At 55.3% G+C, this 11,848-nt stretch overlaps 1 protein-coding gene and 1 pseudogene across 1 annotated transcript in view; one reads left to right on the top strand and one right to left on the bottom strand.

The window, feature by feature from the left end:
* Positions 1–267: 267 nt before the first annotated feature.
* Positions 268–385, bottom strand: LOC120601305 (uncharacterized; annotated as a pseudogene).
* Positions 386–1,374: 989 nt separating this feature from the next.
* CLEC2L (C-type lectin domain family 2 member L) overlaps positions 1,375–11,848 on the top strand; it is a 15,241-nt gene continuing 4,767 nt past the window's right edge. The window contains exons 1-4 of the mRNA XM_039860662.1: positions 1,375–1,576; positions 8,927–9,001; positions 10,177–10,343; positions 11,189–11,289. Coding sequence (XP_039716596.1) covers positions 1,375–1,576; positions 8,927–9,001; positions 10,177–10,343; positions 11,189–11,289 — 545 coding nt within the window. The remainder of the gene's footprint in view (positions 1,577–8,926; positions 9,002–10,176; positions 10,344–11,188; positions 11,290–11,848) is intronic.

Genomic DNA, 11,848 nt, shown 5'->3' with positions numbered 1-11,848 from the left:
TTGCTTTGGGAAGATCCCTCTGGTGCAGAGACAGAGGGGCTGGATTTGAGGGATGAAGAAATGACTAGACAATTATGAGGCTGCCCTGTGGTCAGACAAGAGATGCAATTGACTTGTACTTGGCAAATGGCTGTAGGACAGAGAGAAACAGGCAGACAGAGACTTTTTGTTTAAATTTTTTTTAAATATTTTTTTTTAGGCAAGGCAACCCTTGGTTGACCTCACAGATTGCAAGGACCTTGTCAGTTTACAATCCCTTATTTTTTAAGCCTACAGCACCTGGTCTTCCTAGGTGGTCTCCCATCCAAGTACTAACCAGGCCCGACCCTGCTTAGCTTCCGAGATCAGAGGAGTCGGGCTTGTTGAGGGTGGCATGGCCGGAGACAGACTAAGACTTTAAAAGGGAGAATCCCTACTAGTTGGTGGGTGGTCGGATGCGCGGGGACAGAGCAGGAAGAGCTGAGGATGAAGAACCACAGATGAGAAGGAAATAGAGGCGGGATTGAGAATGGACCCAAAAGAAGTTCGAGGCTGAAGGCCTCCACCCTGAGGCAGGGCGAGCGAAGGCCATCGGAGGAGTCCGGGCCTGGGAGTCAGGAAATGGGCCAACCACACGCGACGGTGCCGCCTCCAGAAACGCCCTTGGCCTCTTTCATTCCAATTCTCAACCTAAACTGGGGATGTTGTCCGCTGCATGTAAAAGTCCCTGGCGCGTCGTAGATGCTCGGTCAATGTTAATCGAATCAGAAATGTTGCCCTGCGTGTCCCCTCGCACGCCTGCTCTCTGGGTACTTACCGATTCTGTTCTTTCCTCTGTCAAGAGTCTGGGCCAAGTCACAGATCCCACCCCTCTCCTCAGGCTCCAGGGCTGCCCAGAGAAAACCCCCCAACTTCCTGAGCCTCACTGAGCCCGCCGCCTTTTAAGAGAGGAGGAGCGGGAGACTGGGAGGTGGAGCTGGCTTGGAAGCCAGGTGTCCTGGCTGCAGGACCCGCGCTCCTCCCTTGCAGCACTTGGCCTCCGGCCCAGGGAGCGGTGGCCGGCGGGGCCAGGGGACTGTGGGGGTGTCGCTGCTGCTCGGCGCCTCCTCCCTCCCTGCCCCACCCTCCCCGCTCCCGCGCGCCTGCCCCGCTCCTCCCGGCTCCTCCCCGCTCCTCCCGCTGCTCCCCGCGCGCGGCTCTGCGTGGAGGCTGCGGCGCGGCGGGGCGCGCGCGGGGAGCCGGGCGCGGGGAGCCCCGGACTGCGCGAGCCGTGGCCCTCGCGCACCCGAGCCCGGCCTGGGGGGCCCGCAGGGCACGCGGAGGGCCGAGTGCGCGTGGGGCTGGGCCCCGCACCCCGGGGCAGGAGCGCGGGCGCGGCGCGGCGGAGCGCCCGGCATGGAGCCGGCGCGCGAGCCGGCGCGGGGGCCCCCCGCGCGGACCAGACCGCCGCCGCCCGCCGCCGCCCGCCCCGCGCCCGCCCCCGCCGCGCCCAGGCCGCGCTCGCCCGCCGAGGTGGAGGCCCGCGGCCCCGAGGGGCTGCTGCGGCGATCCGGCTCGGGCTACGAGGGCAGCACCAGCTGGAAGGCGGCCTTGGAGGGTAAGCGCGCAGCGGCCCTCCATCCCCGGCCCGGGGACCGGGACGGCGGTCAGAGTCACCTTGGCGCGTCTCCCGGAGGAAGGGGCAGGGCGGGGAGCGAGACTCCGGAACCCCGAGGAATGATTTCAGGGCAATTAGATGCCACATTGGGGGGAGAGGGATGCGACTGGGGACCACCTATAGTGACAGCCTTGACCCTGTATCTGCAGCTAACTCACTCCTTGACCTTGGGAGCCGGCTGTCTGCCCTGAGTCTCAGCTTCCTCATGAGTGAAGGGGGACAGTTACTGTCTGGCACTCACTTATTTGGCATGTCGAGGGGGTGGCTCGACTCTGTAGCAGTGGAGATGCTTTGAGCAAAGTGACAAAAACTGTAGACCCCAGAGATGATGCTGGTGCTCCGTGAGAAGGGGGGTCGGCGGGGCACCTGGTGGCGATGGGGCCACGTAGGGAGGAGAGGGGAGATAGATGGAGGGCATGCCCGAGGCTCCTTCTTGCAAGGTCACGGGTCCTCTCCTACCTGGTACCGTCAGAGGACCAAGGGGATCGTAAGCAAAGTGGAAAATAGATTTCAAGTTTAAGAGTTCTTTTAAGAAACTTGTATTGGCCACTGGTGGTGTGTGGTGTGGACGTGCTGGAGTTGGCAGGAGAGAGCCTGTCCCCTGGAGGCTTCTGGGTACTCCTGACACCCCTAGTCCAAAGGCTGAGGACCTGGGCAGCGTTCCCTAGGGTGGCCCAGAGTCTGGATCACCCAACCCTTAGGGAGGGAGCATCAGAAAATGAAGGCTTCCTGGAGTAGGTGACCTCTTAGGAGGTGTAGAGAGAAGGAAAGATGAACCAGGCTCACGGAGTGACATGTTCTGGGGCCAAGTGGCCATAGCTCGCCTGTCCCTTGTGGGCAACTGAACTCCAGAATACCAGGAGGGGGTAGGAGGGAGAAGCAATGAGTCTGGAGGGCCCAGAGGGTGAATGGCCACCCAGGCCTTGCTAGAGTGTTTGGACATTGAAGGATTTGTCGAGAGATTCGAAGCATAGAAGGAGCCACTGGGTTTGCCCTTGGAAAAGTGGTGGTGGCCCAGAGGGCTCAGACCAAGGCCAGGCCAGTGAGGAAAAGAGGTAGTAGTCAGGGAGGGACATAACCAGCACCCGCCAGGACTGGTGCCTTTCCCAGGAGGGAGAGGTGTTTCGGTGGGCCAGGCGATGTAAGCTGCCTGACGAGGGGCTGTGCAGACTCGAGGGGAAGTCGGACGCCTGGGTGGTGATTTGGGTCAAAGGAGGCAAAGACGTTGGATCTTGGAGCAGAAGAGATGGTGCAGGAGCTTCAGGCTGAGAAGAGTCGAGTTGAATAAAGGTGGACAAACCCTCTTTCTGCCAGTCCCCTGAGGGGTCTCTCCTGGGTGTTTGCTGGGTGCCCGCATCTCCTGACATTGGAGCAGAGCTTGTGGGCCTGGGCGGGTGCTTTCCAGGGTGCTGCCGTGCGCGCCCGGTGCCAGCCTCTGTGCTGCCCTCCCACGTCCGTCCACTCTTCCTTTCCTTCCACGGGCATTTGTGGACGGCCTACACTGTCCAGGCACAGCCCTAGGCCCTGGGAACATCCCCGCCTTCAAACAAACCACAGGGCGGGGCCGAGGCAGCCTGCGAAGATGCAAAGAACAGAGTCTGGAGTCAGGTAAACCCAAGCCCGACCTTTCCACGGCCATGGCCTGGCAGGTTTTTGAACTTGTTTCAGCCTCAGTTTCCTCTTCTGCCAAGCTAGATGATAATTTCTACCTTTCAGGGCCACACACAAAGGCGCTGTGGTGTGGGCTCTGTGCAGGTGACTCCTCTCCCCTGTGACCTAGATGTGGCCTCCTGCAGGCCAGATGGGGGTCCTCAGTTGAAACCCTTTGACTGCTGATCTGCTTACTTTGAGTCCACTGTCCACCCCAAACTGGAGCCCATGTAATGAGTGAGCCCAGTCCACAGACACCGAGAACACCTGTGATGGGTGAGGGACCGGCCACGTCTGGGGGCACTGCTTAGCCAAGCTCCTGTCTTGAGAGAAGCATGACACTTCTTGATTTGATCGAGCTGAACACTCAGGGGACTCATACTCCTTTATTCCACGAGCCGAACATGTATCAAGCGCCTACTTTGTGCCGGACCCCGTGCTGGAGGCGTTCATAACACCCGTCTCACTTAATCCTCACCCCTACCCTTTCAGGGCGTTCAGAGGGTCGGCGAGTGTTACATCTAGTTTGTAGAGGAGGAAACCGAGACCCAGAGAGGCCAGGTGTCTTGTCCAAGGACACATGTTGGTCGCTAACACATGAAACCCCCTGTCGAGTTTGCCACAGGGCCCTCTGATGTGAAAGCTCTGACTGTCCTGCACTGACCAAGGACTTCAGGCTTGGAGACGCTAACCGGAGAGGTTCAAACTGTGCCTTGGATGCAGGTGTTTCTCATGCTCCTCAGACGAGCCCGCCACCTCCAACGCAGACAATTTTTCCTCCTCATAGATTAAGTAAAATGGAGAGCTTCTTAAATCATAAGATTGGGAACAAAGCCTAGATCTTTAAGACTTTCCTTAGATGAACAATTAGCTTTATAAATAGAAAGCCAGCCAGAAGTTCTCCTTGGTCAAGTCTTCTCTGTTAACATCTGTGAATGTTAACCTTTCCTTCCACCCTCAGCCTCGGAGGAGAGGCTGGAAAAGGTGACCCAGAGCTCCCGCCTGGGTTCAGGAAAGACTGGTGGTGATTTGAGATGGGGATATTTCTGGCATGGGAGGTGGGAGTGGGGAAAGGTAGCCTGGGAGCATGGAGTGGAGAGCAGAGTGATTCTGCATATCTCAGGCTATAGATTTTTCTCATTGCTCACCAATTGTGAATTTTTAATGTTGAAAGTTTCTTGATTAGACATAAGCCCACAACTTCCTGGTCAAAACCACACACATGCATTTAGCAAAGCCTCTTAAAAATTTAAAAATTACCAAACTCTCCATTGGATAGTTTTAAACAGTCAAGATTAGGCTCACCAGGCTGTGGCCCTGATGGCTTGCAGACGCCAGCTGTGGGTGTGGGGGTGCTGGCAGATTTGTCTGGGCTGGGGAGCCAACTTATTTCAGTTGTTTCTTCTCACATTAGGCTAAATCATATACAGTTATAAACATAAGTAAGCTGCATCCTAATAAGGGCCATTGCTTAGAAGGAAGGGTTGTTGAGTTAAGACATCTGTCATGGCTTGAATTGTGTCCCCCCAAAGAGAGATGTTGAAGCCCTATCCCCCAGCCCCTCAGAATGTGGCCTTATTTGGAAATACGGTCATTGCAGATGTCATTAGTTAAGATGGGGGCACACTGGAGTAGGGTGGGCTCCTAACCCAGTGCGGCCGATGTCCTTATGAGAAGATGGTCACATGAAGACAGAGACAGGGAGAAGACCATGTGATGAAGAAGACAGAGCCGGAGTGTGCAGCTGTAAGCCAAGCGCTACAGATCGCCAGCCAACTGCCAGCCGGTTGGAAGAAGCAGGGAAGGACCCCCTACAGATTTCAGAGGGAGGATGGCCCCTCTGACGCCGTGGTCATGAGCTTCTGGCCTCCAGAACTGAGGGACAAGAAATTCCTGGTGTTTTCAGCACCACCTAGTTTGGGGTACTTTGCTACATCTACCCTGGGAAACCAATACGATATTGTTTTGGATCGTCCAGCCCCACAGGCGCCCTCTGTGATGGCAGACAGTGAGCAATGAGCCGGGCTCCCTAGAGTGTCCTCTCTGTCCACAGTGCAGCATCCAGAGAGGTCATCGCCATGAGACAATGAAGAGCATTGGGGCTACACGCACAGGTCCCCTTTCCCTGGACAGCAGGTGTCTCCCCCTCTCCTGCAGACTCAGTTGAGTTTAAGGCTGACTAAGGACATTGTCATTCAGTGTAGCTAAGTTCCCCCCGTGGTTTTAGTGCCATTGGGTACTCTGTAGCATGCAAAGCGGGGCTGATGCCTGTTATAGGAAATACAGAGGTGAGCAGAGCACAGCCTTGACCCTAAGGGAGCCGGTGGGCCCATCATCATCATCGTCATCATCATCATCACCACCATCATCATCATTCATCACCGTTATCAATTCATCATCATCATCATCACCATCATCATCATCATCACTCATTATTCACCATTCCATCATCACCATCACCACATCATCATCACCATCACCACATCATCATCATCATCACCCACCATCACCATCATCATCATCATCATCATCATCACCACCATCACCATCCTCACCATCATCACCACCATCGTTGGGACTGCCAGACACTGTTCTAAGTACTATACATCGATTTTTCATAAAATTTGAAGAGGCAGATGCTAGTACTTCATCTTACAGGTGAGGCGAATGCAATAAAATAGAAACTCGGTAACTTCGTCAAGTTCCTAAGTCATCTAGAAAGTGGCAGAGCTGGGATTTGAACCCAGGCGAGGTGGCTTAAGACACCATGCTCTCGTCCTCTGTGCACAAGGGGGTACAGAGCCAGTATTATAGAAGAGGACTGAGTCGCATGTACAGAAAAGAAAGGCAGGATACCTACAGTGCCCCTGTCACAGGCAGTGTCACGCAGCTCAAGAGGGATCCACCTTAAGACAAACTGCCACTGAGGACCGTGAAGCAGACACGGAAAGAGCCCAGCCCTCAGGGAGCAGGCGTGAGGCTCTGCTCTCACCGCGCCTAGGGCCACCCACCCTCCTCTGGACTCCTGGTCACTTGCCAGCATCAACCTTGCTCATAGAAAGGACTCCAAGATGTTTGTTGGACTTGCAAGTAAAGATGGCGGACCGAATGTGTGCATTTATCTTCTTTCTCTTCTGAAGCCTACTAATGAAACAGTTCAGGGGTTTAAAAAAGCCACAAAGGCCACAAGAACAGGAGAGAGGACAATAGCAATAAAGTTGGGAGCTGGGGAGTAAATAATGAGTGGTAACTGACCCCACTGGCTGAGAAGCCACCTGAGTCACACGCAGGATCCCTGAAGCCCAGGGATGGGGACACCAGTCATCCTGGCAGTGAGTGATGATGGAGCTTTAAACAGGAGGGCTGGGCGAACACCACGTTAGGAAGGATTTAGATCCCCAGATCCTCTTTCCATTCCGTACAACTTCTTCCCAGCCCTGGCGAGAGCCTACAAGTAAGCAAGTCTCCTGAGAGGAGGTCTCTAGACACCCACACATTTGAGAACGAGCAATTTGGGTGACATCCGCACATCGAATGCCAAGGATGGCCTCCCGGCCGCTTCTCCTGGCCGCAGCGATGGCAGTCTGTACCCTCTCAGAGACTCCACTGATGTCCATCGTGCTCCTGTCTCAATCATGAGCAAGTAACCAAGGATCTCCAGACAACCAAGGAAAGTCTCTAACATGGAAGTTAGAGACCAAAGTTAAGGGACCAAAGAAAGGCGAGTTGGAGGAAAGAGACTATATGGAGAGGAATAAACTTTCTGCCCCCCACTCGTCAAACCCCTATTGGTAGTATCCTCAGACGAGAGAAAGGATGGCATCACTAAAATAACAGGATGCTTTAAGGGGAACTATGCAGAGAACAGCGACAAAGCCAAAAAACCTTGGAGATTAAAAATAATTGTAGAGTGGACGTGGTTCCTTCCACAGTGTAGCGGTTAGCACATCTGCTTTACACACAGAAGGTCCTGGGTTTCGCGCCCCAGTGGAGCCACGGTCCACGGTCTACGGCCATGGCGCCCTGAATAAGCCTGATGTCTGATCTCCAAAACTAAGCAGGATCAGGCCTGGTTAGTATTTGGATGGGAGACCACCTAGGAAGATGAGGTGCTGTAGGCATAAATAATAATAAAATAAAATAAATAATAATCGTAGAGATGAAAAATTCAGCAGAAGGGTAGGAAGATAAAGCTGGAAAAAAAAAATCTTCCAGGAAATAGAGCAAAAAGGCAAAGAGATAGTGGATAAGGGGGTGGCGGTGGGGAAGAAACCCAGAGGACCAGTCTCAGAGACCCAGCACTTCCCCATCTTTTGCGAAGTACAAATGAATCACTGGAAATATGATCACGCAGGTCGGGCACAGCATGTTAAATCGCTGTGGAAATTTCTAGATACTGGATGAGTCACAGTGTACAGACCAGCACTGGTCTGTGGAGGTCCTGCTTTCGCCTGTGCTCATGCATAACCCCGGTTTTTACAAAAGGACATAAAAACAAAAAAGGGAGTTCTCACTACTAGGACAGCTATAATAATAATAATAAAAAAAGGAAACTAAAAAGCGTTGGTGAAGTGGTGAGATTGGAACACTTGTGCATGGACGTTGCCGGTGGGATGTGAAATGGTGCAGCCGCTGTGGGAAATAGCGTGGGGGTCCTCAGGCGACTAAACACAGAATTACCACACAAACCAGCAATTCCGCTCCCCAGTATATGCCCCAAAGAACTGAAAACAGAGACTCAGATACTTGAATGCCAACGTTCATAGCAGCATTATTTACAAATGGCTGAAAGGTGGAAACAATCCAAATGCCAATGGCCAATAGTCTATTTGTACAATAGACTACTATTCGGCCATAAAAAGGAATGAAATTCTGACAGTAGGGGTTGCCGGGGACTAGGGAGGGTGAAGATGGGAGTGAATGATTAATTGGTACAGAATTTCTATTTGGGGTGATGGAAAGGTTTTGCAAAGGGACAGTGGGGATGGTCATACAATATCGTGAATGTGATTAATGCCACTCATTGTACATTTAAAAATGGTTAAAACAGCAACTTTCATGTTACGTATATCTTATCACAATAAAAAGGACTTTAAAAGAACCTTATGTCTAAAGGTTCTTTCATTAAATGTGAAATAAAAATTTTAAATGGTAACAATCATGAAATAAAAATAAAGAAGAATAAAGAAGGGAGAAGCCAGAGGATCCGGGAGGTTTTTGTCAAGAGGGTGGAAGGCGTAGGGGTGGGCAGGATTCCGAGAGGTAGCAGTGGAGGAGAAGTTTGGGATAAAGACCGAGCTGCAGGGCTGGGACGATGGGCTGGGTTATTTCAAGGAGCCCGTGTGGCCGAAACCAGGGACCAGGTAGAGAAACAGCAGGAGATGAAAGATTGGAAAACTCTGATGGCCACAGAAGGAGATCAGGTGTATAGCCCGGCATAGCCTTGGAGGGCGGCGTCTCAAGCAGGGTGTCACGGAATCCGGACTGTTCTCTGCAGCAGCCGCCTTCAGACCTCTGCATGCTTCAGAATCACCTGGAGGGCTCGTCCCCTTCCCCCCGCCAGAGTTTCAAGGGGACGGGGCACCAGCTGTGGAGTGGTGGGTGGGGGGCCAGGAACTGAACCCTTTCTCTTCTCCCCAGACACTACCACCCGCCTCCTGCTGGGGGCCATCGCTGTCTTGCTGTTCGCCATCCTGGTGGTGATGAGTGTCTTAGGTGAGCGTGGCCGTTCTGGTCTACATTTAATCAATCACTTGTATATTAAAAAAAAAAAGTTTATAGAATTTGTATGCAATATGATCCAAAGAGGGATGTTTAATATGACAGATGAAAAAAAAAATCAAGATTAAAATATATCTTTAAAAACTCAGATGAGCCCATGTGAATGAGATAAATGTGGAAGAAATAGATATAAGATCCTTCATTTGGACTTAAACGGTGATTTACACATGTTTGGGCCACTGGAGAGACCCTGGCTTGGAAACGGATCATGTGAAAACAGCTGTAGAGCATGGCTTAATTCCCTCTGGCCAGGGATGCGCACGTTTGCACACGCCCACAGACGCGGTCTGCAGGCTGCAAAGCCCGCAGGCACCGGGAGGCAATGGCGTGATCGCCACATCTGCGATGGGGCCGCATCTGACATTTCCAGTCTGTCCTGGGGGCAGTGTCTTCGTGGTAGTGCGGCCAGGATGGAGCCAGGCAGGATGGAGCCGGGCCTGGAGAGCAGGCGACCCCTGCCAGGAACTGTGGGGGTGACAGTGTCTGTTTCAGCCTGGGGGGAGGAGAGGCCGGTGTCCGTCTTCAAGCAGCCACTAGAAGGCAGACGAGGTTCACTCTGGGTCACCCCGGAGGCAGATCCAGGACCAGCAGGTCCAAGGCACAGGAAGGCAGATTAGAACTCAGAACTGAAAAAGAACTTTCCAGCAGTTCCGTGGTGGGACTGGCTGCCTCATTGGAGGATGAGGGTGTGGCCGATGAGCGCAGGCCCCTGGATCCTGCGGACGGGTCCCACCCTGGCTGGAGGAGGGGCGAGGGGCCCCCAGGTCCCTTCCAAGTCTGAGTTCCTGGGGTTTCTTCAAGAGAGAGGAGCGAGAGGAGATCTTCGCCACGGGGCTGACCTGCTGTCGCATCCCCTTGTGGCGGCACCGCTGCCAGCCTCCCAGATCGCTCTTCCTTGTGCATTTGGTCACCAACCTCCTACCGGCCAGGCACTGTGAGAGGCGCTGTGACAACCACGAGCCCCAAAGCCGAGGCAGGTCGGGGGAGAGGTAGCTGCGGGGAGCAGCACAGGGCTCCCCGGGGGCCAGGCGGGGCCGGGCCGCGGTCCGGTGCTCAGGGGCCAGGGCCAAGGTCGAAGCTGAGCCCCCCTACCCGCCCCCCACCCCCAGCTTCCAAGGGCTGCATCAAGTGCGAAGCCCCCTGCCCGGAGGACTGGCTGCTCTACGGAAGGAAGTGCTACTTCTTCTCTGAGGAGCCCAGAGACTGGAACACGGGCAGGCAGCACTGCCACACGCACGAGGCCGCGCTGGCCGTCATTCAGAGCCAGAAGGAGCTGGTGAGTGCCAGGCGGTGCGGGACCCTTCAGGACAGCACACGAGGCCGCGGTGCCCCCCATCCCCACCCCACCACCCACCACCCACCACCCCGAGCACAACCAGCCACCACACAGCCGGTAGCGTGGCCCCCCTCCCAGGGCCCGGCCCACGTGGCGCTTTTGTTTCCACTCATATGTCACTGCCAGCTATTTCATTCTGGGGGCGGGGAAGGGGGCGGGGGCTTGAGCTCGACTGGGCGAGGCTTTTGCTTACTGCAAATGTGCGTGTGAAGTGGAAAAACGCATCGGCGTCTTCTACAGGTCCACGAGCTTTCACGTCACACCCCAAAGGGCTTATCAACAGAAACGCAAAAGAAATAGTCAGCGAGTCTACCGGCCCTTTGGGATTTTGAGGGTGAGAGTGGCATGGAGATCCAAGATAGCAGATAATCTAAAAATCACTTCCGTCCGTCTCTGATACGCGCTCTCATGCCTCCTCCTGCAGAGGAGGCCCGGAGTGTGCAGGGCGCCCGGGTGGTCCCCGACAGCTCGGCCAGCGGGCACCGCCAGGCTTCCTGCAAATCAGGGATGGGGCTGAGAGCCAGAGGCGCAGACCCTGTTCTGGGCTTCGGGGCCCGGTGGGCATGCTCCCAGCACCGGGTCGCTTAGGGGCCATTGCAGGCGACGGCCCTGTGGTCAGTCGGTGTGGGGGCAGGGCGCTCTGTGTAACCTCATGCCTCGCTTTCGGGGTGCAGTGGGGCACCCTCCTCTCAGCGCCTGTGTATCTTGGGAGCCAGCTAGTCCGGGGGAGTGTGAGAAGTCAGTAGGTTGCACCTGACTGAACTTCCCCTCTTTCCTTGGTACAGGAATTTATGTTCAAGTTCACGCGGAGGGAACCCTGGATTGGCCTGCGCAGAGTGGGGGACGAATTCCACTGGGTCAACGGGGACCCGTTCGACCCGGACACGTGAGCGGACGCTTCATCTTCTGGCCGCGGAGCTAAGACCGGGCAAGGCCTCCCGGAGGGGACCACTCGGTGGCGTGCTAGCTAGAGCTGCAAGCCCTGGGCTCAGCGGCGTGTGTCAGACACCCCCCCACGTGCCTCCCTCTCGCCCGCGAAGTCCAGCGGGTCTGGTGGCTCTGCTCCATGCAGTCATCAGATCTCTCCGCTGCCAGGGCCCAGGCTCTTTCCGTCTCGTGACTCCTGTCCGTCCGTGCGGCAGTCTGTCCGCATGGCTCAGCCTCAGCCTCAGCGGGAGAGAGGGAAGCCAGTCCTTGCCTGGGACGGCCCCCTGCCCCTCTGCGTTGGCCAGAACTTAGCCTCACGACTACACCTGGCTGCGAGGGCGGGCGGGAGACGGGCAGCCGTCGTTCCCGCGGAAGGAAGGGGGTCTGAGCCTGGGGCGCCGGGGCTGTCCCCGCAGTGAGCAGGCCTCGGGAGGCGTCAGTGGTACCTGGGAGCGAGTGTGCGATGGGGGTGGCGGGTGTGCGATGCCAAGGACTGGTTTGTGGTGTGGGGTGACGGT

Source organism: Pteropus medius, unplaced genomic scaffold, assembly GCF_902729225.1.
Source record: "Pteropus medius unplaced genomic scaffold, Ma_sr-lr_union100, whole genome shotgun sequence".
NCBI classification, from domain to species: Eukaryota; Metazoa; Chordata; class Mammalia; order Chiroptera; family Pteropodidae; genus Pteropus; species Pteropus medius.
The sequence above is the reverse complement of the archived record's forward strand: the minus strand, read 5'-3'. Positions and strand labels throughout refer to the sequence as shown.